The 14,872-nt window shown below is 39.9% G+C and overlaps 1 protein-coding gene across 6 annotated transcripts in view; it reads left to right on the top strand.

Moving 5' to 3' along the window:
• THADA (THADA armadillo repeat containing) overlaps positions 1-14,872 on the top strand; it is a 360,989-nt gene that overhangs the window by 18,237 nt on the left and 327,880 nt on the right. For all 6 annotated transcript variants that reach the window (XM_049870444.1, XM_049870443.1, XM_049870447.1 and 3 more), the window contains 5 exons: positions 517-1,208; positions 3,038-3,189; positions 4,240-4,395; positions 5,118-5,240; positions 9,702-9,825. In XM_049870444.1, coding sequence (XP_049726401.1) covers positions 517-1,208; positions 3,038-3,189; positions 4,240-4,395; positions 5,118-5,240; positions 9,702-9,825 — 1,247 coding nt within the window. The remainder of the gene's footprint in view (positions 1-516; positions 1,209-3,037; positions 3,190-4,239; positions 4,396-5,117; positions 5,241-9,701; positions 9,826-14,872) is intronic.

The following is a 14,872-nucleotide window of genomic DNA, read 5'->3' on the forward strand; positions in this document are numbered from 1 at the left end:
GTGCAGGATCAGGCAGTATTTCGTTCTGTTGTACACGGGGTCACTATGAGTCAGGACAGCACCTGACAACAAATATGTGTACCACGTTTGGTTTATCCATTCGTCTGCTGGTGGACATTCAGGCTGTTTCCACTCTTTGCTTATTGAGAATAGTGCTGCAATGAACATGTCTGTACACCTCTGTTTGTGATCCTGCTTTTTGTTCTTTTGTCTCATTATGTTTTAAAACATGCGTGAAACCATCCTCATAATCATGATAATGTACATTTCCATCACCCCCAAAAGTTTTCTTGTACCCCTTTTTGGGCTAGCTTTGATAAGGTGAAAAGGTTCTTATGCAAATTTGAAATCTGTTTTGTCCTCCCATGTAATTTTTTATTGCTGTAAATTTTACAATGGTTGGATTTTCTGGTTATTCTTTATAGTTTTTTTTTTTTTAATCTAAATAATTACAATATTGAATTTCTTTTACTAGTTTACAATAATGTGGCTCTTTTTTTTTTTTGTCTTATTTAGGATCAAGGAATCAACTCTAGAAATGTTTCTGTCTAGAATCTTGGCTTCTTGGACCAATTCAGCCATCTACGTCCTCGAATCAAGTTCTCCAAGCCTAAAGAACAGTCTGAATGGGAATTCCAGCATAGTCGAGAGACTTTTGGGATATGTCTATACCCACTGGGAACATCCATTGGATGCCCTGAGACACCAAACCAAAGTCATCTTCAGCAACCTGCTCCGGATGCACCAGCTCACTGCGGAAGGGGCGGATTTGGCCACTGAGCCTTTCTTTTGGGGACTAACTGAGAGTCTTCTGCGATTGGAATGGCATGTTAAAGGGAAGTACACGTGCCTCGGTTGTTTGGTCGAGTGTATAGGAATCGAGCGTATTTTGGCAGTAGATAAAACTATCCCATCTCAAATATTAGAAGTGATGGGGGAGCAGCCATTGGTTCCTTATGCAAGTGACCTCTTGGAAACAATGTTTAAAAATCATAAGAGTCATTTGAAATCCCAGGCTGTTGACAGTACTTGGATTGACCAGTTGCATGAGACTTGGATTTCTCCTCTACTTTTTATACTATGTGAAGGAAACCTAGATCAGAAATCTTATGTGATTGATTATTACTTGCCAAAATTATTAAATTGCAGTCCTGAGAGCTTAAGCTACATGGTAAAGATTCTTCAGACTTCTGCTGATGCTAAAACTGGTAAGAAAATGAATTTTTGTTACAGTAATTTCTATTTATGATGCTTAAATGTGGGTATGTAGGTAAATGCTGGGAGCCCTGGTGGTGCAGTGATTAAGAGCTCAGCTGTTAACCAAACGGTGGGTGGTTCAAATCTACCAGCTACTGTTTGGAAACCCTCTGGGCCAGTTCTGCTCTGTCCAAGGGTTGCTGTGAGTTGGAATTGACTCAACAGCAACAGGTTTGGTTTTGGGTAGATGTTGACCATATTCAAGCTTAAATATTATCACTTTTATAAATAAGTATGTTAACGATGGAGATTCAAAATTGAAACGACTGTTGCTATACATAGTGGAATGGGTTTTTTAGCTGAAGTAATTTCTATAAGTTAAGCAGTGATTCCAGTTTATTACTAGGTTTTAATTCATTTTACTAAGTTCTTATTTGTTACATTTTGTTGTCAGACTGGAGTAAAAGTTTGTGCATTTTATATAATTTGCCCCTTCAGATGATTGAAAGAGTAATTAAAAATCACGTTGGGCAAGGCCAAGGACTGGCAAAGTGACAGTAGCAAGTTTTTCTCTCTAGGGGAAAAACACAATTTAGAGACATGACCTTGAGAAACACTGTCTCGTCATTTAGTGTCGGAGCAGATGTTACATTTGCAGCCCAGTGATCTTGAAAGAATCACTGTGTTAAAGCACAATTCAGTGATGAATGTGTAAAATGATCTTGACTTATCCCTGGAAATCTTAAAATTTTCATATTCTGTATAACAAAGCAGGAGTATGATAGTCTGTAGCCCACTTGAAGACATATTTCCAGTGAAAATAATTAAAACCTTCATATTTCAAAGAGTAACATGAGATACCTGGAAGATTTGATTCCCATAGACAAAAATGAGCCACCAGTTATAATTTTTAACAGTGGTTGTTCTTGGCTTTTTGAGAAGTCTTCTAAAATTCAAGATTTGCAAGTCCATTCTGAAGTAAAATAAAAATAATAAAACCCATTGCAGTTAATTCCTACACATAGTGACCCTATAGGACAGAGTAGAAATGCCCCATAAGGTTTCCAAGGCTGTGAACATTATAGAAGCGGACTGCCACATCTTTCTCCTGCAGAGTGGCCTGTGGGTTCAGACTACTGACCTTTCAGTTAGCGGCTGAGTGCTTTAACCACTGCGCCATCAGGGTTCCTATTCTGAAGTAAAGTCGTCTTATTTTTATAAGAAGGCGCTCTGGGAGCCATATCGCCCGTCACCATAGTAGTGGCTGATGTCCTAGCCCGTCAAAGCATCAGGCTCATTGGGTAAAGACTGTTATTCCTCAGGACAGGAAATCACCAGATCCTCCTTTCACCTTCTTTACTATTTAGAAATAGTAACTCCGAAGTATACAGAGAGGTTCAATGCTTGTTTTCAGAGAAGTGCTGGCCTTTTATCACCGAGGTGTGTCTTCTGTTTCTGGCTGAAAGCCATTTTAGTCTTTTTATTGGTTTTAATATTTCTCCACTGATGTTTTTCTGGATTCATTTTCTGAGTGTCAAGGAAAAAGTAAAGATACAAACAAATAAATTATGATGTTTTTAAGTTAGGAATAAAAGGATTATGCTTATTTGAAATGATTGGCGTAAGAACTAGTAGATGATTTAAAGTCACGATTATTTTCTAATACGTACTTGAATTCATGTTAGAATTTAGTTTAAAATGTGAGTTTTATTTCTTGAAATATAATGTTCATTAGAAACGTGAAGACATGGCTACTGAAAGTGGTTGCAGCCATTGCATAGCACAGTGACGGTGTTTGTTGTTGTGGTTCCTGACCAAGAGCAATCTTTTCTGTCTTTAGGGTCTTGTAACAGCAGAGGGGCTCTGGGAGCTTTGATGGCATGTCTGCGAACAGCTAGAGCTCACGGGCATCTCCAGTCTGCCACTGATACCTGGGGAAGCCTTGTGTCCAGCGCGAGAATAAGGCAGGGCTTAATTCATCAGCACTGCCAGGTAAGTAAACATACCTGGGAATTCACATGTTCAGTAGTACCTTGATTCGTTCATTCATTTAGCAGTACAATATAGAAGCCATTGCATTGTGCATAGCACTGTTCTTTTTTTTATTGTGATTTAGATGAAAGTTTACATAGCAATTGGTTTCTCATTAGACAATACACAAATTGTTTTGTGACATGTCAACACTCTCCCCTTTTCCACCCCAGGTTCCCTGTTTCCATTCGTCCAGTTTTCCTGTCCTTTTCCTGCTTTCTCATCTTTGCTTTTCAGCTGGTGTGCTCATTAGTCTCATACACATGATTGAACTATAAAGCACATCCTTCACGTGTGTTATAGACCTGTTTAATTTTTCGCCGAAAGGTGAACCTTAGGAGTGACTTCAGTACTGCATTTAAAAGGGTGTCTGGGGGCACCCTTGAGGCTTCTCCAGTTTCTGTCAGACTAGCAAGCCTGCTCTTGGTTTTTATTTGTGAATCTGAATTTTGTTCTACATTTTTCTCCCACTCTGTCCAGGATCCTCTATTGTGATTTCTACCAGAGTAGACAATGGCGGTAACCAGGCACCAAGCACCATCTAGTTGTTCTGGGCTCAGTCTGATGGAGGTTGTGGTGGTTGTGGTCCGTTAGTCTTTTCATAGGCACTGTGTCTTTAGCAAGGACCAGAGTGGGAGCACCTAGAAACCAGGAGACCACTTAGAAGTACACGGTAGTAATACAAGGGTGAAGTGATGAGGTCCTGCGTAAAGGGGTTGCTGAGACAAAAAGAGAAAAAGGAATGAAGTTGAGCATGACCATGGAATAAGAATCTTGAAGATTGTTGCCTTTTGTCAATATCCAGTTTTCACATTTAATCAAATAATTTTATAGGAAATAACCACAGGATCTCTGGGAATAGGGAACCTTTCTGGTGTATATGCAGGTGAATTGAGGTTTAATCCCCACCCCCGACCTTGGCAGCCTGTGTAAATAATTAAGTTTTTCAAGTGGTTTAGACTTCACCTATTCCATTGGAAAGTTAACATTTTATTGCTTGTTGTATTTTAGGTACGGATAGATACATTAGGCTTGCTTTGTGAAAGTAATCGAAGCACAGAAATTGTTTCCACAGAAGAAATGGAGCTGATCCAGTTCTTCATTACGTACAATCTTAACAACCAGTCCCCGGGAGTGCGACAACAGATCTGTTCTCTTCTTAAGAAGGTAGAAGTTCCCATCATGGAGTATGGGAATGATTGTTGAATCGTTAGGAAAGTCGTGAATTCTGCTCTGAAAATAATTTTTTGAAAGAGTCCCAGATTTTGGGAAAGTGAAATGGCCGTGGCACTGGACCACCATGTTTCTTCTTGTGGCCCTTCTGTGACTTGTGGTTCTGTAATTCACAATGATTAAATTTGGGATTAAAATCCAGTGTGAAAAGTCCTTCCATTCTGGCAAAGTAAATGAACCTCGTGCTCTTTTTTTGAAAGGAAAAAATCTAGTGCTGGAGTTCTTGGGGCATAAGGTGGTTTAAAAAGATTTTGGTAACGGGAGGAAGGAAGCCCGTTTGCATTTTTCTAGTTTCTTTAAGCGTCTCATGAAACAGTCATTATTGAATAGTCCAAATTGAATTAATCACGCAACACATTGATGGGGTAAAGAATCGGTATAGAGATGAGTATATCATCTTCAGGTTCATGCCAATTTCAAGGAAATAGGAAAATTGTGTGGTGTAATGACTGTATATTCTGGTTTGCGGTAGTACTTGGTTTTTGGTTTCAAATATATAAATGTTAATATTCTCTCAAAACGAAACACTGCAAAATATTAAGGGTTTAAAAACCAGTGCCCTCCTTCCTTGAAGTTTTAAACTTCCGTCGCCTTTTAGGCTACCATTTTAATTTCAGTGTGGCTCACATGCGCTTCATTTTTCTTTTTTTCAAAAGTTGTTTTGTAGGATACAGGAAAGTTCTCAGGTACTGTATAAATTGGAGCAAAGCATGTCCAAACATGAACCAGAGAATGAATTACCCAACCAGCACCCTTCTGTTTCTTTACAGCAGTACAAGGTAGGTGATGTATTTTTAGTCATAAAGACCTTTAAGAAACCTGAAACAATTATAAACAAACATTAAAGGAAAAGAAATGGAAGTCTCTTGGTCAATAGTGTTCTTTTTTCCTGCAGCCTAGGTTTTCCATATTCCTTCTGGTGCTTTGGTACCTCTCTTGTGGTGGCCTGGGGTTGTGGAACCAGAGGTAGATTTCTGGTCTGTCACAGAATGCCTTTAATGGGCTAATCTCAATAATTTACAGCTTATGAGCTGGATGAATTTAGTACTTTTAAAACAAAAAAGATGGTTGCCTGGCCCTGAACTCCCCTATGTCATCCCATGTTAGAAGACTGCTGGGTCTGAGCTTGCTTCTCCTTTAGACTAATTGACTTACAGTTGCTTAATGTTAGTGACTCCTGGTCCGTGGTCCAGTTTTGAAGGTTCTTGTCTATCCCATTTCGGGGCGAGCTTGAAGAGTAGGGCTGGGTTTCAGAGCACTGTGTTGATAGGTTAGACGGAACCCCAGGTACAGCAGCTCCAGCCTAGACCAGAGCTCATCCTGACAACCCTTCCCCTCCATTTCTACCCATCAGAACCGAACAAGTTTTTCACTGGGTAAGAATCCCACCCCAAATCTAGCCTTTCACAAGCAGACCCTTGTTTTCTCCCAAGGCCCAGATAGAGAACGGTGCTCATCTATTTTATCTCATTTAAGGAAACAGGTATAATAAATTAATGATACATTCGAGCCATGACATATTCATTGCCTACTCTAAACATTACTATGGGTGGCTTGGTTTTCAATTTTGTACTTAAAAGGTAAAAAACCATCTAAAGAAGAATATTCCTTCACCTTTGAAAAGTCCCATTGTGAAGATTAGAAAGTCACAACCTGAACTTAACGTCATAGGTTTAGGTCCCAGTTCTGCCACTTATTCATTGACTAACTTAATGGGACTCCTCAACTGTACAGCAACCTCCTTCAGAAGGTTGCTTTTGAGAACCAAGAGAGATAGCTCTTTTTAAACTATAAAACCTGTACCTGTTGTCGTCAAGTTGATTCTGACTCATAGTGACCCTATGGGACAGAGCAGAACTGCTGCATAGGTTTTCCAAGGAGTGCCTGGTGGATTTGAACTGCCAGCGTTTTTGTTAGTGGCCGTAGCTCTTAACCACTATAGCACCAGGGTTTATAAACTACAAGTCACTCTGAAAATGGCAGTTGTTTTTTGGCCTCTTTTTGATCATTGCTAGATTTAAGAAAACACATCTCTTCTGCTTATCTTTGTAAGGGATAAGGTGAAATTTATGAAATCTCAGTTAGATACTTAGAACACAAAAACTATATTGTGGATGCAGGTTCTGAATTTAGTCACGCATTGCCTAATGTCCACGGTCCGTTCTGTGAAATAGGACGTTGTGTGAACACCATATTATATATAAAGGCAGTCCCTGGATTACAAACAAGTTCCATTACTAAGGCTGTCTTTAAGTTGAATTTGTATGTAAATCAGAACAGTTAGGTACGGATTGTATCTAATGTCAGCTAGCCACATGTTTGTATTAGTATATAGTATACAGTGTACCTTTCTACACATAAAAAATGTTATAGAAACATTTCCAGATACACTAAAACATCTTTAACATAATAATACAGTAATGATAATAATAGTGTTTTGATCTGTTATGAACCACTGTATATACCTTGAATTTTTAATATAATAGGTTTTCTGGGTGTTGGTTCATAACTACAGCTTATATGTAAGTTGGGCATTCCTAACCCGGGGACTGCCTGGGTAACCTTATGAGACCGTGGATGTACATACGGTCAGAGGTTGCCTGAACGAACGTTATGTGGTGTGTGACTGTATATATAAATTTCTCAGTTTAAAAAAAAATTTTACTGTGCTTAAGGTGGAAGTTTACAACACAAATTGGTTTCTCATTCAAAAATTTATACACAAATTGTTTTGTGATATTGGTTGTAATCCTTGCAATGTGTCAGTGCTCTTCCCCCTTTCCCTTTTCACCTGGGTTCCCCATGTCCATTCGTTCCGTTTTCTTGTCCCTTCCTGCCTTCTCGCCTTTACTTTTGGGCAGGTGTTGCCCTGATTTCTCAGTTTTGCTTGTGACTATCTACTTTGTGAAAATTAGTCTTTGAGTCTTGATCTGAGTCAATTTTATGATATCAGTAGTTTTTGATATTTTCTCCCAATTTGTAGTCTCCTTTGGTTTTTGGAGGTTGCGGCCTTGGCATTGTATCATCATTGTCATCATTGTAACAGTGGTGCCATGCATAGTGTGGTAGGCTCAGTGCGTATCGACACACCAAGTGCTGGGAGGGAAGAGGAGGTGATTAATTGGAAATGATGTTTTCTGGTCTCGTGAAGGAGTTTATTTCATACTTAACCTATGGCTGTCAAGTTGATTCCAACTCATAGCGACCCTATAGGACAGTCTAGAACTGCCCCATAGGGTTTCCAAGGCAGTAAATCTTTCTGGGAGCAGACTGCCACAGCTTTCTCCCATGGAGCCGCTGGTGGGTTTAAACCACCGACTTTTCAGTTAGCAGCTGAGCACTTTAACCACTGTGCCACCTGTGCTCCTTATTTCAGACCTAAATGACTAATATTAATAATTAGAGTACTTTTAAATTTACAAAATGCTTTATATGCACGTTGTCATTTAATATTTAACAACAAAGCTGGGAGGTAGGCATCATTATCTTTGCTTAACAAGTTCAGTAACCTGCCCCAGGTCACTAGCTAGTAAGTGAGGGTAGAGGCTGGAGTCAAATCCAGATCTGCTGTTTACTCCAAAATCCAAATAATTTTTTTCCTAGTACCAGTTTAAATGGAGGCTTAGAGGTAAGAAAGTGCAAGGAAAATTTGGAATGGTGAATTCACTGGTGTGAGTGATATAAGATACTTGGGGCAGTGGAGGTGTTGAGTCATGGGAAATCTGGCTAGAAAATCAAGTTGGGAACAGGTAGTAGAGAGTTTTAAAGGCTAGGCCACGTCGTTTGGAAGCCTCAAGGGAGCCGTTAGAAGTGACCAGAACATATACTGAATGTGTTGTGTGGGTGGGACACTGTGCTCAGGATGAGGGATCCAAATGTGTAAACTGTGGTCTCCGCCCCTAGTGTGGTCACAGAACTACAGGCAGTCCCTGGGTCACCAGTGTCCGACTTACGTACAAACCATAGTTATGAACCAATCCCTGTAAAGCCCATTGTATTAAAAATTCCAGGTACGTACAATGATTTGTAATAACAAATGGGCACTACTTTGTGATGCGCATCAAAACATTATTATTATCAGTATTATGTTAAAGATGTTTTAGTGTATCTGGAAGTGTTTCTTTAATGTTTTTTTCTGCATGAAAAGGTATACTGTATACCAAGACAAGCGTTTGATGTTAGACATGAACCCTACCTAACTGTTCTGAAATAAGTACAACTTTGACTTAAAGACAGATTTAGGAATGGAACTCATTCATAATCCAGGGATTGCCTGCATAGTCTAAAAATGTAAATAACGATACAGTTAGCATTTTTTTTAGCATAGGATAATTCTTAAAGGATAAGCTTGTTGCCCTTTGATTTAATATCGGTGCTCTTTTACTCATTTTTATAATTAAAGCCAGTTTAACTAGAACGTTTTCCAATAATTACACCATTACTTTGAAACCCAATAGATTAATAAACTCATAAACTCTCAGGACTTGAGAGGGACCAAAGGGTAAATCACCTAGTTTGCATGTTAGGACTTGAAAGGGACCAAAGGGTAAATCACCTAGGTTGCTTGTCATTGCCCAGAGGTCTGGATGCAAGGACCCCATCCAGAGTCAGGTGGGACTGGGGCTGTCTGTAGTATATGCTTTTTTTTAATCTGCCCTCTAAATTACATTTCATTAAAAGTTTTCATTTTATAATCCTTTGTATAAGCAGTATGGTAGAGCAGAAGTTCTAAAGGAGCAGGTAGCAGACAGTGGAATAGTTGGATCTTTGTAGGAATTATGTCATTAAAGCCAAATTTATCATGCAGTGTATATTGGATACTTCTTTGGTCATTTTAAAACTTTAAAAAGTGTCTATGCCTTTGCTGCCTGAGTGGAGATTAGCTTAAACTCTGGTGAGGAAAATCAGTATTCTTAGAGCCTTGGCATGAGCTAGGGCTGACAGGGCTAGCTTTCACTGAAAATATGTCTGGACTATGATAGGAATTGTCTGGACTATGATAGGAATTTTCTTTCTTGTTCACCTTACAAAGATGGGGTTCAGGAAAGTCACGGCATAGCTCACAGTCAAGGTGCCAAGCTGAGTTATCAAGGGAAGTAAGCAACTAGTGTTGTTAAAAAACAGTCTTTGCTGTCTTATTAAAAAAAAACCAAAACCCACTCTTAAAGGTGATACTTTGAAGGTAAGCTCTTGTGAGTTAACTCTATTATACTTACTGTAATTTTTTTTTTTTTTTTCAGAATTTCATGTCATCAATTTGCAGCAGTCTTTTTGAAGCGTTATTTCCTGGGTCTTCCTATCCAACTAGATTTTCAGCCTTAACCATTTTAGGCTCAATAGCTGAAGTTTTTCCTGTCGAAGAAGGTAAGTTTTCAATAATGTTTGATAAGAGTATTCTTTTGTCTTTGAAGACATGTAATTTTTCAGTATTCTCCTTTCCCTGGTGTTTCAGTTTTATTGTCTTTTCTTTAGATTCTTAGGAGAGGTTTTATCCTCTGTATGTAATTCTCATTTGGGCATTATTAAATTTGCCAGTGAGGGATATAAAGGAGAGAAACTGTTTTCAATAACCATTATTTGCCAACTCTAAACGATAGTTTTCATGGACTGTACTTCTTGTGGAAAGAATTCTTGCTCTCATGTGTTTGCTGCTGTTTTAAGATAGCGCCCAATCTGCTCTGTAAGTTAAGTTTTAAAAATTAAAATAATAATAGTCTGTTATATGTAGCATTCCCCAGTGAGTCTCTGCGGTTAATATGTGGTTTTCCTAATATGCTATCTGTTTCATAAGCCTCGATCTGGTTTCAGGAAGACAATGTGAGGCTGTCATTTCCAGGCATTCCGATATAATAACGGTGCTTTGTTTTTCCTTCTGTGGGGTACCCAAGGGGGTGAACATTTAATTTTCCGCTTTTACTTGTTTTTTTTTTTCTTCCTTTTTGGCAAGAAATGATTCTTTTTATCCCCATACATGAGTGTGTGTGTGTGTGTGTGTGTGTTTCAACGTGGATTTCTTGTTTTGCTCAGGCTTTGTGACTGTGGTCAGAGAGGAAAATATCCTGTTCAGTTGCTCTTTCTGACAGAATGGACAGAGGGCCAGAGTGCTTTCCACTGCAGTCGGGTTTCTTTATAGTGTACATTTTTAGGCAAAGTGTAAGTTTTTAGCTTGGGGGAGGGAGAAATTGGTTGCTGTAAATACAGGCTTGCTTCATTCGAGGAAAAAAAGTTTTGCAACTTTTTATTTTGCAAAAAGCTTAGCCCAACAGCGAAGTACAGCTGTACACCCTCTACCTAGATCCATCAGCTGTTAGTATTTTGCACGTTTGCTTTCTCTCTCTCTTGTGAATTACGTAACCACAGCACAACGATCAAATTTAATGTTACCTAATAGACAATTCATATTCAAATGTTGCCAGTTATCCCAATAAGTGGCCCTTTATGGCAAAAAATACATTTTTTTCATGATCCAATGCAGCATCCAGGTTGCATTTTGTTGCCATGCCCACGTAGCCTCCTTTGATCTGGAATGGTTTCTTAGCCTGCCTTTGTCTTTAATGACATTGACATTTTGAAGACTGTCTCTCAGTTTGGGTTTGTCTGATTGTTTCCGTGTGACTTGGTTCAGGTTATGCAATTTTGGCAGGAGTATTGCATAGGTGATGTGGTGTTCTTGTCAGGGTATTACGTCAGGAGGTACATGATGTCAGCTTCTCCCATTACTCATGATGAAAAGTTTGATCACTTGATTAAGGAGGGCGTGGCTGGCTGAAAAATGGCCCCTCCTAAAGGTATCCATGTCAAATCCCTGGAACCTGTGAATATGAGCTTATTTGGAAAAAGGATCTTTATAGCTGGGATTAAGTGTAGAATTTTGATATGAGATGATCCTGCGTTATCCAAGTAGGCCCTAAATGCAGTCACAAGTGTTCTTGTGAGAGAGAGACAGAGGAAAATTTAACACACAGAAGAGAGGAGAAGGCAGTGTGACCATGGAGGCAGGGTTTGGAGAGATGCTGCCACAAGTGAAAGAATGCTAGCAGCCACCATTCTTTGAAAGAGGCAAGGAATGGATTCCTTCCTAGAGCCTCTGGAGTGAGTGTGGCCGCGCCAACACCTTGATTTCAGACTTCTGGCTTCTAGAACTGTGAGAGAACAAATTTCTGTGATTTTAAGCCACGAAGTTTGTGGTAATTTGTTAAAACAGCCACAAGAAACAACTACGGGGTGTCTATCAACTTTAGGCACCTCTGATGGTACCTCAGCTAAACTTACAGAATAAGTTTGTACCTGAGAGCGATCTATTACTTTATCAATTTAAGAAAAAGTTCTCTGTACATTTAATGTAGTTATAGTAGCACCGAAGAAGCCCTGGTGGCACAGTGGTTAAGTGCTTGGCTGCTAACTGAAAGGGTAGCAATTCGAACCCACCAGCCACTCTGTGGGAGAAAGATGTGGCAGTCTGCTTCCGTAAAGATACAGCCTTGGAAACCCTGTCCTGTAGGGTCACTATGAGGCGGAATTGACTCAATGGCAATTAGGTTTACGGTAGCACCTAGATGTATGTGAAATAACACTAGGCTGAACTGTAATGGTAATTTTTAAATTGAGAGAGTTCACTTTAACAGTGAAAAACATGAGTCATCTTCCTAATGAGTGAGTCACCTGTAATTGGGCAGTGATTGATGGCATAGTAATTATGTTAGGTAAAGAGCTGGGAGGTAGTGCAAATAGAGTTAAGCCGTATTACACCCATTATATTAAAGGAGGCTAAATTTCATTGGTTGCTGACTCACTGCGACCCCAGGTAACAGAACTGCCTTATAGGGTTTCCTGGGCTGTAATCTTTATGGAGGAAACCCTGGTAATGTAGTGGTTAAGAGCTACAGCTGCTAACCATAAAGGTTGGCAGTTCGAAATCACCAGGTGCTCCTTGAAAACCTTATGGGGCAGTTCTGCTCTGCCCTGTAGGGTCACTATGAGTTGGAATCGACTTGACGGCAGTGGGTTTGGCTTTGGTTCAGTCTTTACAGAAGCAGATCGCCAGGTCTTTCTCTTGCAGAGCTGCTGCCAACCTTTTCAGTTAGCAGCCGAGCACTCAACCATTGTGGCACCAGGGCCCCTTGGCAATGAAATAAAGGATGGGAAATGTAAACTTATCATTCATCTTCATTGCAAGGACGTTTAACATGGGGTTTTTATATTTCATGGAAGGGCAGTGACTTGGAATCTGTCAAAATAGCTTTTGCTTTTCCTCAAGCATACCCTGTGTCCTAGTTTCCCAGGGCTGCCATGATAAAATATCACAAAGTGGGTGGCTTTACATAGTTCTGGAGGTTAGAAGTCCAAATCAGGGTCTCGGCTGTGGTGATTCCTTGTGGGGGCTTTGAGAGAGAAACTGTTCCATGCCTCTCTCTTAGTATCTGGTGACTGCTGGCAGTCCTTGGTGTTCCTTTGTTGCTTACAGACGCACGGCACCTCCCTCACCCGTTTGCGTCCCCTTGTAAGACACTACTCAGAAGGGCTTCTGATTAGGACCCACCTACCTGTAATGACCTCGTTTAACTTAACTGATAACAAAAGAAAAAAGCACTATTTCCAAATCAGGCCATATTCACGGGTACAGGGATTAGAACTTCAACATATCACTTTGGGGATGCAAGTCAATACAAAATACCCTGGGCCAAGAATAACCCGTATGCATCTTTCTTACTCAGAGTCAAGTGTCACAACGCTTAGGGTGAAAATTGGATTCCATAATTAGTACCTGTAGGGTTTGTTCAGCAAATATTTATTTAGCACTTATTATATGTCAAACAGTGTTCTAGGAGCCAAGAATATGCAGTGTACAAAACAAAATGCCTCCGTTTTGAAGCTTATATTTTAGCAAATATGTGGAGTGTCAGATGGAGGTAAGTACCATGAAGAAAAATTCCAGTAAAGGAAGGGGAGGCTGTGGAGTGCTTGTTTGTGAGGGTGGGAAGTGCTAGCCATTTCAAGCAGTGGGGTCAGAGAAGTCTTCAAAGTTGAGCAGAGCTTTTGAACAACCAGTGGGTCAAATAAGAAATCACAAGGGAAATTAAAAAAATACCTTGAGATAATTAAAAAATGAAAACAGCAAAATTTACCAGATGCGGCGAAGGAAGTGCTTAGGGGCAATTTTATAGCTGTAAATGCCTACATTAAAAAAGAAGAAAGATCTCCAATTGATAACCTAGCTTTACACCTTAAGGAATTAGAAGAAGTGCAAACAGAACCCAAAGCTAGCAGAAGGAAGGAAATAATAAAGAATAGAACAGAGATGAATGAAATAGAGAACAGAAAAACAATAGTATCAGTGAAACCAAAAGTTGTGTTTTTTTTTTAATTTATTGTGCTTTAAGTAGAAGTTTACAAATCAAGTCAGCCTCTCATACAAAAAGTTACACACACCTTGCTATGCCCTCCCAGCTGCTCTCCTCCTAACAAGACAGCACATCCCTCCTCTCTACCTTGTGTTCTGCGTGTCCATTCAACCAGCTCCAGTCCCCCTCTTCCTTCTCATCTCGCCTCCAAACAGGAGTTGCCCATATAGTCTCATGTGTCTACTTGAGCCAGGAAGCTCACTCTTCACCAGTATCATTATCTGTCTTACAGTCCAGTCCAATCCCTGTCTGGAGAGTTGGCTTTGGGAATGCTTCCATCTTGGGCTAACAAAGAGTATGGGGACCGTGACCTACAGGGTCCCTCTAGTCTCAGTCAGGCCATTATGCCTGGTCTTTTTATGAGAACTTGAGATCTGCATCCCACTGTTCTGCTCCATCAGGAATTCTCTGTTAGGGCAGTGATCTGTGGTAGCTGGGCATCATGTAGCTCTTCTGGTCTCAGGCTGATGTAGTCTCTGGTTTATGTGGCCTTTTCTGTCCCATGGCTCATCTTTACCGTGTGTCTTTGGTGTTTTTCATTACTCCTTTGCTCCAGGTGGGTTGAGACCAATTGGTGCATCTTAGATGACCGCTTGTTAGTGTTTGAGACCCCAGATGCCACGGATGCAGAACATTGTCTTAATACATTTTGTTATGCCAGTTGACCTAGATGTCCTCTGAAGATGACCAAAGCCTTGTCCCTGCTACTCTAGCCTTAGAAGCATTTGGTTGTATTCAGGAAACTTCCTTGCTTTTGGTTTAGTCCAGTTGTGCTGACTTCTCCTGTATTGTGTATTATCTTCCCCGTCACCTAAAATAGTTCTAGTCTTTTTTTTTTTTTTTACTATCTAATTAGTGAATACCCCTCCCCCTCCCTCCCCACCCTCATAACCATCAAGGAATATTTTCTTCTGTGTTTAAACTTTTTCTAGAGTTCTTAAAATAGTGGTCTCATACAATATTTGTCCTTTTGCAGCTGACTAATTTCACTCAGGATAATGCCTTCCAGA

Source organism: Elephas maximus, chromosome 26 (genome assembly GCF_024166365.1).
Source record: "Elephas maximus indicus isolate mEleMax1 chromosome 26, mEleMax1 primary haplotype, whole genome shotgun sequence".
NCBI lineage: Eukaryota > Metazoa > Chordata > Mammalia > Proboscidea > Elephantidae > Elephas > Elephas maximus.